This window comes from Nicotiana attenuata, chromosome 1 (genome assembly GCF_001879085.1).
Source record: "Nicotiana attenuata strain UT chromosome 1, NIATTr2, whole genome shotgun sequence".
Classification (NCBI taxonomy): domain Eukaryota; kingdom Viridiplantae; phylum Streptophyta; class Magnoliopsida; order Solanales; family Solanaceae; genus Nicotiana; species Nicotiana attenuata.
The window spans coordinates 91,603,787-91,617,468 of NC_031989.1; the positions used below are offsets into that span (position 1 = coordinate 91,603,787).

Here is a 13,682-nt window from a genome sequence, read left to right on the forward strand (position 1 = left end):
CCACCACAAGTGATTGTTCCACAAACACTGCAGGCATTATCGCATTAATGGCAAATGTAGCTGCTAATAATCATGTTTGGATAGTGGACTCAGGTGCAACTCACCATGTGACACATTGCAAGAATGCTTTAAGTAACCTTAAAAGGGCAGACCATAGAATAGATGGAGTACAATTACCAAGTGGCAATAAGGAACATATAGCACATACAGGAGATATAGTAGTAATAGGAGACAAAACTATTGAAGGAGTTCTATATGTGCCAGATTTTAAATTTAAGTTATTATCAATATCGAAACTTACTGGGCAATTATGCTACTCAGTGGGTTTTTACCCTGATTTTTGCATATTTCAGGGGCTTTATAATGGTAAGGTGATAGTATTGGTAGAGAAAACAATGGATTGTACCTGATAAAGGAGAATTTGCCAATAACAACAACAAGTTTTCTGAAGGAATATGGAGAAACAAGATTGTGACATTTGAGACTAGGCCATGCATCAGCAAAGTCTATGCAGCATATTTCATTGTTGAAGAATAAGATACATACTAGAGTGCAGGACAAATGTGAAGTGTGCCCTTTAGTAAAGCAATGTCGACTACAATTTTCTACTAGTAACATCAGGTCAAGTAGTTGTTTCCAGCTTGTACAAATGGATGTTTGGGGACCTTATAAGGTACCTACATATGATAAGAAGTTTTATTTTGTTACAACTGTAGATGACTATAGCATCTTTACTTGGGTATGCTTAATACAATCTAAATGTGAAGTAGTTGTTGTAATAAAGAACTTCCTTGCAATGATAAAGACTCAGTTTGAAGTCACTGTGAAAGTTGTTAGATCAGATAATGGTACTAAGCTCTTCAATTCTCAAATGCAATACATTGTTTGCCTCTCTTGGGATTATACACCAGAGTAGATGTCTATACACCCCACAACAAAATGGGGTGGTTGAACAAAAACATAGGCATATCTTGGAGGTTGCAAGAGCCTTAAAATTTCAAGTTCAATTCCTAGGAGGTTCTGGGATGATTGTGTAAGAACTGCAGTATACTTGATAAATAAGTTGCCCACTAGTGTATTGCAAGGTAAATCACCTTATGAGTTGTTATATGGAAAGCCAGTTAAGGTGGATCACTTGAGGGTATTTGGTTGCTTGTGCTATGCAAGTAACCTACCTAAATGTGATAAATTTTACAGTCAGGGCAACAAAGGCCGTTCTTATTGGATCTTCAGAAACTCAAAAGGGTTATAGGCTGTATGATCTAGAGAACAGGAGTATATTTGTTAGCAGAGATGTGGTGTTCAAAGACGAGATCTTTCATTTTGGCAATACTACAAGTTCAGATAATTCAGAGGATCTTTTCACTTCTCAACATTCATTTGAAGCAGGAGAGGTGCAACAACCACATACAACTGTGATTCCAACTACATCTCAGGACATGCATTTTCTAATTGAAGACAATACTCCTACAAAAGTAGAAACTACAGATAGTGAAACAGTCATAAACAATGTAATATCTGGTGGAGAACATGAGAATGCAGCCCCAACAAATGAGAATTCTATTTCTGAACAAGCAGCTGAGCCAACAGCAGCTCAGGAGCCTTCTTTAGAAACAACAGAGGAAGCAAGTATGCATGCACAACCAGCATCTACAGAAATAGAGACTAGGAAGTCTAGTCGACAAGGAAAACCTTCCATTTGTCTTAAGGATTACATCACTACTGTTAAGACACACACTAACAATCCCTACTCAATTTCTAATGCCATCTCCTATGATAATCTATCTCCTACATATCAGTCCAATCTCAGTGTTTTTTCAGTCTTAACTGAGCCACGGTCTTTTAAGGAAGTTGTACATGACTCAAGGTGGATAGAAGCTATGAACCAAGAAATTAAGGCACTTGAAGAAAATCACACTTGGGAGGTGGTAGACTTACCAGAAGGGAAGAAGCCAATTGGTTCTAAATGGGTATTCAAGATCAAATACAAGTCAAATGGAGAGGTTGAGAGGTTCAAGGCACGACTAGTTGCAAAAGTATACACTCAACAAGAAGGGTTGGACTATCATGAGACATTTTCACCAGTTGCAAAAATGGTAGCTGTGAGAACTGTCCTTAGCATAACAGCCTCAAAGGGGTGGATTTTCTATCAAATGGATGTCAACAATGCATTCTCACAAAGTGATTTGTATGAGGAAGTATACATGGTCTTGCCACAGAGTTTCCAAAGCCATGGGAAGAATAAAGTTTGCAGACTAGTGAAATCACTCTATGGCTTGAAACAGGCTTCGAGACAATGGAACATTAAGCTCACAGATGCTTTAGTAGGAGCAGAATATCAACAGAGTGCATATGATCATTCTTTGTTTACTAAGCAAACAACACAGGACATTGTTGTCATCCTAGTATATGTTGATGATCTTTTAATCACTGGTATCAACATGTCTCTAGTGGAAGAGGCTAAGATTACATTGCACACCAAATTTAAAGTCAAGGATTTAGGGAAACCCAGATATTTCTTGGGCATAGAAGTGATGCATTTAGATAAGGGTTTGCTGCTAAACCAAAGAAAATATACACTGGAATTGATTTCCACCACAAGACTAGCTGCAGCAAAACCTGCTTCTACTCCGATTGAGCTTAATCAGAAATTGACTACCACAGAGTATGACAAACATGTAGGACACACTGGAGATTTAGAATTGCAGGATATAGCATGTTACCAGAGGTTAGTGGGTAAACTGCTCTATTTGACCATCACAAGTCCTGATATTTGTTTTGATGTGCAAGTGCTAAATCAGTTCATGCAACATCCTAAACAATCTCACTTGGATGCTACACTCAGAGTAGTCAGGTACATCAAGAGCTCACCTGGACTTGGTGTCTTCCTAAAAAGAGGTCTTATATTTCATCTCACTGCCTACTGTGATTCTGATCGGTCAGCATACCCAAATACATGGAGGTCGATCACTGGATATGTTATAAAACTGGGGGAGTCTTTGCTATCCTGGAAGTCCAAGAAGCAACAAACAGTAAGTCGTAGCTCAGCTGAAACTGAGTATAGGAGTCTTGCAGCAGTAGCAGCTGAGTTACTTGGCTAGTTGGCTTATGACAAGAATTGAATGTTGCCTTACATGAACGAACAAAGCACATCGAGATTGATTATCATTTTGTTCGGGAGAAAATAAAAATGGACAGCTCACACCTCATCATGTTTCAACAAAGCTTCAGTTGGCAGACATCATGACAAAAGGACTTGGTGTTACTGAACACCGGCTTCTTCTTTCCATGCTGGGAGTGTTCAATACATTTCACTCTCCATCTTGAGGGGGAGTCTTGGGATACAAGGGACTAAAGTGTACACAATAGAAGTATAAGTGGGTTGTTTGAGTTAGTTGCAAATTAGTCAGTTAGTTAGTGGCTACTTTGACAACTGTAAATGCACTGTTAGTTAGTTAGTATAAATGAGGACATTAGCACTATAAGGGTGCATTGTATTGAATGACCCTGATAAGAAGAATACATTTCCAATTTCTCTTCCTCTTCATTTCTCTGTTCTCTCGTTAGCTAAGAATCGAACAAATAGAAAATACGTGCTTTAAAAACTTTATGATTATTAAGGTATACAACATGTAGAATAGTTCAACATGTGAATTGTCTATCTTCAACATATACAACTACACCCCTCTTGGTTATGTTGTAAATACTTTTTTCTTCTAAATTAGTATATTGAGGTAACTTCTTTTGAGAGCATTCCGTTAATTTCCCTTATATTAACCATGGTATAATAGCAAGATGCAAAAGTCAATGAGCTGAGTTTAGAGACTTTCAAATTAAGCCGAACTTTTGGTTTAGTCAAAATTTAAGACCAATTGTCACCCTAGGGGCAAGTGCACAAATAACTATTCTCAGGGATGCTATTTAGAGATTAGTCAATACTTATTTTTAGGGGTGTTCATAAAAACCCGAAAAACCGAACCAAATCGACCAAAAAAAACGATACCTTTTAGGTTTGGTTTGGTTTTGGTTTTGAATTTTAAAAATCGATCAAATTTGGTTTGGTTTTGGTTTTAATAAAAAAATAACCGAAAAAACACGAACCAAACCGACTATAAAAGTAGCTATTTAAAATTATTATTACACCTACATATATGTATTTTTATATAAAATTTCTAAAATTTTATCGTACATATTAATCATTTGTATTTTTAGTCTAGTTCTTTGCTATTACAATAATAATCTAATTCTTTGCCTTTACATTCTAGTTTGATTGGTAGTTTCTTTTGCAAGTACAAGAATTTATTTCATGATAAAAATAATCGATATTTAATTGAGTACTTAAATTATTCATCACTATTTAATTTAATTATCATCAATATATCTTGGTAAATGATAGATTTCTCAAAGAGCAATTGATCTGATAGTGTTACGTTGAAAATGTAGTCGCCGGAATATGCGTTTGGTAGTGTATGTCTCATATTTAAGAAAAAAACTGATAAATAACCGAAAAAACCGACAAAAATCGAATCGATAAAAAACCGACTTAATTGGTTTGGTTTGGTTCCAATATTTGAAAAACCGACTTACTTGGTTTGGTTTCTTTTTAGGAAAAAACCGACCCAAACCGAACCATGAACACCCCTACTTATTTTGTCCTGAAATTTTAAACTAAGAATCTTAATTTCGGGACAATTCAGGACATTGTTGTCGCAAAAAAATAAACTGAAAAACTAAAATTCAGGATGCCCTGGCTAGTTCCTAAAATACCAGCCCTTTAGAATGGCTACCTGCTGTCATTTCTACCTAGAATTGGGAATTCTCGCAGAGTGGATGGTCTTGAATTTTTGTCTTTGTTTGTCTCATGGGTAAAACTTCAAATTTAACAAGTATTATCCCTCGCTTATCCCGTGGATAACACCATAAATTTTTGACCTTGAAATTCTACCCTGAGACAAGCAAGGTCACTTTTTCCTTCCTATACCATATATGAAACCTTATTACCAAAAATGTGCATAGTTTCATATTTACCCGCCATGTTCACAGTTATTCTACAAAATATATACCATTCATTAAATACCAATTATTAGGAGCTGATTCCTTCCTAATTAAGCGCGCTACAAATCTGGAACTAAATATTCTTTCAGATATTCTTATTTAGGCGCGCTACAATTATGGAAGTAAATATTCTTCCAGATATTTTCCACCATTGACAGCCATTAAAAAGCTTGAAAGCTTTGAATTCAAATTTGAGTTTTCAAAAATCATTATTTGTTTGGATTGGGTGTTGTTAAAAATAATCGGGAATATGGTTTGGAGTTTATATCTCAATTTTGAGGGGTTTTAGTGAAGATTAGACTTGGTTTTGACTGAATTTCAGATTGAAACTCGAAGAAGAAGAAGAAGAAGAAGAAGAAGAAGAAGAAGACATATTGCAGAAATTGTAGATAAATTGTAGATTATTTGTATTCTGATTGTAGATACTTTATTTTCTGTTTTCACAAATAAAAAACGGCTAAAACTTCTACAAATCTTCTGAAAAAACGCAATTATGTCAAAAATCACAATTATGCTACAAATTGAATGGGAATTGTGATATAAAAATTCAATGTACCCAGTTTGTAAATATTTTGTAGATAAATTGTAGATTATTTGTATTCTAATTGTAGATGCTTTGTTTTCTGTTTTCACAAATCAAAAACGACTAAAACTTCTACAAATCTTCTGCAAAAAACGCAATTATGTCGAAAATCCCAATTAAACTACAATCGAATGGGAATTGGGATATTAAAATTCAATATACCCAATTTGTAGATATTTTGTAGATGAATTGTAGATTATTTGTATTCTGATTGTAGATGCATTGTTTTCTGTTTTCACAAATCCAAAACGACTAAAACTTGTACAAAATCTTCTGAAAAAACGCAATTATTGTGATAAAAATAAGAAATTTTGCAATAGATTATAGCATTTGATATTGTTTGAGAATTGGGACTATGAAATTGATGGCATATGTCGTGTATGCACGTGTCCTATTGAAAATGAAACTAATTCACTATTTTTACCATTTGAAATTTGGTTTCAGTGAGAGAATTCGATTAATAAGTCGAAAATCACTTTTTTTTTATTTTTCTTAATTATTACGGCGAGAATTGGTAAATGGTACTTCGTAATATTATTATTCTTCATTGTTACCTAGACTGGAGTTAAAAGTTGGTTTTTCTTTTTATTTGCAGCTGTTAACTTGACAAAACTATTGCTAAAAATCTTTAGCGTGATGTAATGATTTTACTAAAAATCTTTTCTTTAATATTTACAGAACCGACCATCTATAATTTAACAATGAGTGTAACCAGGAACTTGAATGAGTGCTGCTCCTAATTGCAATGTAAGATTTAAGTGTTTCTACATCAATATGCTGCAAATCTATGTTTCCATAATCATAGATTTTTATGTTTAATAACATTACATAAACATGGGTGAGGGTGAGGGTTTGGGAGAGAGAAACGTAGGGGGGGATATACGGTACCTTGAATTAAGGAGGGATATACGCTGCATTAATTGTACCCTTAAAATATATTATGGTATAGAATTGGTAATTTGGTATACTAAGTGTAATTAAGTCAATCTTTAAACATTAAGGATAATAAGGTTTTCTATGTGGCATAGGAATGTAAAAATTCCAAAGTTAAATATCATCTAAAAAGGTGTCATATTTTTTTGCAATATTTTGGCTTTGAAGTGATCAAGGCCCATAAAACTCCAAAATCCCAATCTCACCCACCGTAATGCTGTGATCATCAACGCAGCTACACTAGCCTCAATTTTATACCAAAAGCAAAATCTTATTTACGTGGCAAAATTGAACTTGAAAGAGACCTAATGACTTGGTTATTTAGATTTGGGACAAGTTGCAATAAAAAGTGAAAGAAAATCTTATCTTATGTTCCAACCAATTTCTTTTTTCTTTTTAATTCAAATTCAAATAAACAATCACTTTAGGAGCTTCTAGGTTCTCTCTATGGTGGTCTATCCATAACTACTGGGTCCACCTCGTGGCACTTTTCTACCCTTTCACAATTGTCCCTTCCTTTGATCTTTCTTTGGCCTTTTAGAAATCCCTAATTTCCTGCCCCTTTTTCCCTTTTTACTCGAATCAGTTCTTGTTTTTTTGGTTACTTTAATTTCTCTTCTTATCATTTTCCCAACATAGGCCAACTGTTACTTTTGTACGGCTCAAAGTACATGTCTTTTTTCCCTTGGTGAGTAATCACTTGATTTCTAGGTCAAGAGTCGGTTTGATTTCTGGGTTGTTGGGTTTATGTGATTTTTTGGTGGGTTTTGTCTGTTTGCTTGAAATTTTTGGTGGATTTCTGTGTTTTCCCAAGTGGTCAGTTTTATTTGAGTAAAAGAACTGATTTTTTGGGTTTGATCTATGAGATTCCACTGTTTATGCTAGTAAAAATTTGATCTTTGAATTTTGGGGGTTTTTTTAATTATAAGGAGTTATTGATTGGGATGAATCTATAGGAAGACTAGGAGAGGAGTATTTATTTATTAGGAGGAAAAAAGAATGAAGAGAGGGAAAGGTGAAGAGAAAGTGATGGGGCCAATGTTTCCAAGGCTTCATGTAAATGATACAGAAAAAGGAGGTCCAAGAGCACCTCCAAGGAACAAGATGGCTTTATATGAGCAGCTCAGTATACCTTCTCAGAGATTCAATTCAGGGGTTTTGCCTGTTAACCCCAACAATAACACTGCAAAGGTACAACTAGTTTTCAACAAACTTTTTGTGCTTTTTGAACATGATATCTGTTGCTTAAACTGTAGTATAGAGTCAGGGCCTAACTTTGAGTAGTTTGGTTTACTGTTCTGAGCAATTTTTGGATGTTAAGTATTTAGTATGTGTCTTGACTTAGTCTTACATTGGTTTCTTTTTTGTTGTTTGAATTTGAGCTTATGTTTCAAGCATTAGAAAATACAGGGAAAGACAATCTTGTAGCTTATTGGTTGGGTGATATATAGTAATGTACTCCTTCCGTTCCAGTTTATGTAAACCTTTTCACTTTTCGAGAAACAATTTGATTAATCTTTGAAGCTAAATTGGATTAGATTAACTCGATATTTGAAAGTTAAAATTTAGATATTCTAAAACTATACAAAAAGTACTATAAGTTGCAATTCTTCTCATCATGTCAACTTAATGACAAAATGCCTTTCGAAACGTTGGTCAAAGTTTACATAGTTTGAATCTCGAAAAGCCAAAAGCTTCACATAAACTGGAACGGGGGGAGTAGTAATTTTCACTTCAATTGGTTGAGCCTCATTGCATCACTTGACATATCATGAAGGATAAATTGTCTTCGCTTTATGAGTATCAAGTGTCTTATCTTTATATACGACCTTGTGCTGATTATCATCTGGATTTGACTAATATTTTTGTACTTTTTGGGGACTTTCATTTGGGAGAGCACTTTCCTTTTGGATGTTTTTATGTACCAAGTACCAAGTGCAAGAGAACCCTAATTTCTTCAACTTAATGCGTTGTGAAGATGTAGTGTTAGCTGTGTCAATGTTATATTTTTTCTCGGCTTTGTCCTGTGGTCAGTGAAAATGTAGATATTCACATTTACGGTCACATCTAATTATGTTCTTAAACTGTATGGTGATGTTACTGCTGGGATTTTAGAGGTTTCTTGATTTGAAACCATCTCTTTTGGGATAACGTTCATTGACTGTGTAGTTCATTGATAGCTGTAAATTTAGTGGTTGGTTGAATTTGTAAGCTGACTGGTTGGATCAACTACATTTTGCAGGGTAGTGGGCACGAAAGAGTTGTATATTTCCCTGTACAACACTCTCCATCTGGACATCTAGCTGATAAGCCACCTGGCCACAGTTCAGATCCCAATACACACTTGCAACAATTTGAGTTGAATAAGAGAACAGAAGAGGATGACTTTGCGGTCCCTGTCTTTGTTAACTCCAAGCCGGATCATGCCAATGGGAGTCATAATCTGGATATGGAAAAGCTCTCTCCCTCTGGTCCAGTCTTTTCAGGGCGTCCCAATAAAGACTTGGAAGGACTTACAGATCGAATTCTGAGGCAACAGCGCGAGAGCCAGAATGAGGAGAATCCCAAATGTATTCCAGCTAGTAGAGAGCATAGAACAACCTCGAACTCTCCATCCAAGGGTAAGCTGTCAGAAGGCCTTCTAGTACAAATTGACGTAACTTTGCATTTCACACCAAGATGTGAGCCTCCTAATGATTTTGGCTCCTAATGATTTTGGCATAATACCTAAGACCAATCTTTTTCAATGACCAGAATGCAGATTCGAACGTCAGGTTGGTTGTACCATCATATCTGAACCTGTTACGGGTATAGATGATGGCGATTCTCATCCCATGAAAGAATTTGCATCAGAAGAGCAGATTATTACTAACAATCTCATGAATGGTACGGAATCCCAGGAAGACAGGATATGTAAATCATTACAAACAGGAATTGTGGAACAAGGTGACAACTTATCGGAGACTTCCATAGTAGAATCTATGTCTGGAACGGACATCTCTCCTGATGATGTTGTGGGAATAATTGGCCTAAAGCGTTTCTGGAAAGCCAGAAGAGCAATTGTCAAGTAAGTTCTTGTTTCTTTCAGGTTGACATTTAAATTTCCTTGTCACATCATGCAAAACATGAAATATATACTGTTCCAGTTATCAGTTGGGCCTAGAAATTTTATTGACCAGCTTTTCTTTAGACCCGACTTTCATTTTCCTGATGGTTGTACTACCCAGTGCCACTCAGATCATGATATATAGAGAGTGACAAAATGACCCCCCTTATATGTATCCTCATGGTCTTTTCTTGTAAATATAAGGTATGCTCTCTGATATATTTTCATTTTCTGTAGATGATGTTACTCGCTTGCAGTTTAAGGCATTTATTGAGTACCCTTTTGATTAATACAATTTACCTTATAAAAAAAAGGCTTTTGTTGAGTACAAAGGATATTTATATATCAGGCGCTTTTTCCTTGTTACTTTTGCTTAATAGTTATATCTCAGCTGCTATCTTTTTTATAACATGATGTGTCATCAATATCTCCAAAGAGTCCAAATGAATTTTTTGTGTGATGGTTTATCTTGCCGATTGATGAATTTTGAGTTACATGTTTAGGTATAGATGATCGTGAATGAAAATTTGAACTTTGTAACTTAAATGTAATTAATAAGGTGCGAGAAAAACTAATGAGAAGTACCATGTTATTAGAAGTTCCTCCAAAGAAAAGATCTTTTTTTGTTTTTGTATGTGTTTTTTCTTTATTACTTAATGATATAAAAAAGTTTCTCTTTTGTTTCATGATGCTAATAGGCTACTTTGGAGTTCTGAGGCTTTTACTATTGTTGCTTTAGCATTAGTTGTTCCTCTCTTGTTTGCCTGAGTTTGTTTTTATTAGTTTTAACAATCTATTATCCAACAAAGGGAAAAGGAGTTTGTCTTTGCGATCTAGATTTAACTGAGTATTGCTCTTGGATATTTAGGCACATTTGGATGAGATAATAGGCATTAGAACACTATTTTTAGATGATTTTTTCTCTTAGAGGTGACAGTGGTATCCGATTGGTGGAGTATATAACTGCCGAATTAAGGTTGTCTGTGGTATCAAGCTTTTCATGTGTAGTGGCTGAACTAATTCTTGAAGGAAACATATGGCATGATCATACGAGTTGTGTGAGTAGAGCTCTTCGTGCAGAGTCTGATGGTTCCCACAAAGTGGGCATTGTCGTTTACAGCAACCCGAAGGATTTTAGCGGTGGATATATGGGACTGTGGGGACCATGTTAGACTGTGTACTTTGTGCAAGGTGAGCTAGCTGGCACTGGATCATTCTATTCATTGTTGATTTGATATATTCTGCTGGGACTTCTTTTTCCTCTTTGTTGTTGTTCTTGAGTTGTAAACCACTCTTGCTGGGGAAGATAACCAGTTTATGGCGTTGGGTTTGGTGTGAGAAGATGATAGCTCTGGCAACTAGCACGTGTTATCGGGAATCAACCATAAAGGGTAATGGCTTTGAAGGAGACTATCTGCGCTATATTTGGTAAAAGCCTTAATCATCTACATAGAAGTAGGGACGACTCACATATCTGAGTCATGGTGTAGGCTCTGCCGGATGGGTTTTTGAGCAATGGACATCTGTTCACGCGATATAACATGTTTAGTGGAATTTTAAGTTTGTACTTTGGGATAGTAATTACGACACTGGACCTTTTCAAAACTTCTTTTTGGATACGTATTGGTTTAAAGACTGCCTCTTTGTAGATAAAGATTTTACCATTTGTTGTCTATTGACTGTGTAGACTCTTTTGTTCAAGCTTTTTGGTGGAGTTCTGAGTATTTAAGTGGTTTCAGGATATGCATCAAGTCGTTCTGCTTGATCACTACTGTTTCTCTCTCTCTATATTGTCTTGCTCGTTCTCTTCAAACTGAGTTTCCGCTGTACACTCTTTGTTTTATTTTATGTTGTAGATACCTTTGTCTGCATGCATCTGACGAGCTAATCTCTCAATTTTTTATTTTTTTTTCCCTGACTCTCTCCATTGTCCTGGTACAGCCAGCAAAGAGTGTTTGCCATTCAAGTGTTTGAGTTGCATCGACTTATAAAGGTAAAGCAACTCCAAAGGGTGAATCTCTTGTAGCAAATTTTTTTTTTTGGGGGGGGGGGGGGTGTGAAATAGAAAATATGATCTATATACTGGTTTTTTGATTCATTAATATGCTGCTCATGCATTTTTCCGGTTATTTTAACAGGTCCAGAAGCTCATTGCTGAGTCACCAAATAGTATGCTTGAAGATGCTGCTTATTTAGGCAAACCATTAAAGAGTTCGTCTGGTAAAAGACTGCCGTTGGAGTGTATTATTAGAGAATCTCAAAGTGTTCCGAAGCGCAAGAATGATTCTGAGAAGCCTAACTTCAGGATGGAATGCTCTGCTGAAAACACTGTGGGAAAGGCATCTCTTTCTTTTGTGCAAAACGGTAGCCAGCTCTCTAGCCACAGACCATTTTCAGGAAATCCGTCACCAACGCCTGCGACAAATGATGCTAACACGAGTCCCTGGTGCTTTCAACAACCTCCGGGGCACCAATGGTTGATCCCAGTGATGTCTCCTTCGGAAGGACTTGTATACAAGCCATTCCCTGGACCTGGATTTACGAATCCTATTAATGGAGGTTGTGGACCTCCAGGATCGATCGGGAACTTTTTTCCTCCAGCTATTGGAGTTCCTGGTCCTCATCCTCACTATCAAGGAATGGGAGTTCCTTTCGCGCCTCCAGCTGGTCACGGCTATTTTCCTCATTATGGCATGCCAGTTATGAATCAACCAATCTCATCATCTACTGTCGAAGAATCAAACCAATTTACTTCGCCAGGTTCTCAACGCCAGTTATCTGGAGGGGTTGATAACTTCAACATAAAACATCAGGACTCAAGTAATGTTCCAAGTGAGAAGAATGAAAATGTTCCAGATATTTTAAGGTTTCAGGCCACCAGAGATAATGAGCTACAAGCCAGCACTGCAAGTAGTCCAAGTGAGAGAGCGGCCGTGAGTAACACCACGCTAGGAAGAAACATGCTTTCTCTTTTCCCCACATCTCCAGCTACCGACAACGCTGATCATTCAGCTAGAGTTATCAAAGTTGTACCTCACAATCCAATGTCTGCCACAGAATCGGCCGCTCGGATATTTCAGTCTATACAAGAAGAGAGAAAACAACATGACGCAGCTTTCACTCGTCTGTAAGTAGCACTTCATTGTGTTGTGAATATGACTATTTGCTCATCCAAACAAGATGTAGTGGTCTCGGTCAATTTGTTGTAACCTTTCTGATAGTATGTTATAGATTGTTTTAAATTTTGGCGACGTTGCCACTATGTAGATAAGCATTCCTACGAAGTTACATCATGTTGTTGCGCGGTGATTGCTTAGTCCAGCTGTTGCATACTGCAGTCGATTTTTGTTGTGTAAGTCGTTATTATCAGTTGTAAGTTATCCTCTTGTTATTCTATAATCTTCGTCAAATTGTTTCCAAGTCGTCGTTGAATTGTAATTTACCCTTTCATTCATGTCTGTTTAGATTAGTATATGTAATTTTTTAGATATATTCTTCATTCATCTAGTTCTATCTGCAAATGTATGTTTTTCTTAATTTTCACCCGCATTCACATTAGGGAACGGTCAGAATCGATGACATTTATTATAGTTATTATCCATGACATTTTTTAATAATAGCTCGTCATTTGCTCTTGCAAAAATAGACGTGAAATTAGTTCAGAATAATCTTAGAACTTCTTTCAAAATATGGCTATTTCAAAAGCAAATTGGTGACATAGGAATAAAGAATTTTTTTCTTTATTGTAACCTGATTCGCCATGTGATTTCAATTATAAGCTGAATTTAATATGACCAACTTATGCTCTCCCTTAGTTTTTAAAAAAAAATTGTACTCATTCATCTAATCATAACTAGCTTTATGTACTACCCTTCTCTGGTAATTATATCTTTCTTGTAAACTTGTCAAAGTTCAAATAAATCTTCCAAATGTGTCAAGATTGGCAGAATCCTTAAAGTTATGCGTAAAACGTTACAAATTGTGTAGATTTCTCCTTAAAGGGCT

The 13,682-nt window shown here is 36.0% G+C and overlaps 1 protein-coding gene across 1 annotated transcript; it reads left to right on the forward strand.

Moving 5' to 3' along the window:
• LOC109230314 (protein HEADING DATE 3B-like) lies at positions 6,976-13,169 on the forward strand. The gene is made up of 5 exons (XM_019395828.1): positions 6,976-7,762; positions 8,814-9,192; positions 9,326-9,638; positions 11,619-11,670; positions 11,816-13,169. Exons 1-5 carry the CDS (start codon positions 7,571-7,573, stop codon positions 12,806-12,808), a joined length of 1,929 nt encoding a protein of 642 aa, XP_019251373.1. The 5' UTR covers positions 6,976-7,570; the 3' UTR covers positions 12,809-13,169.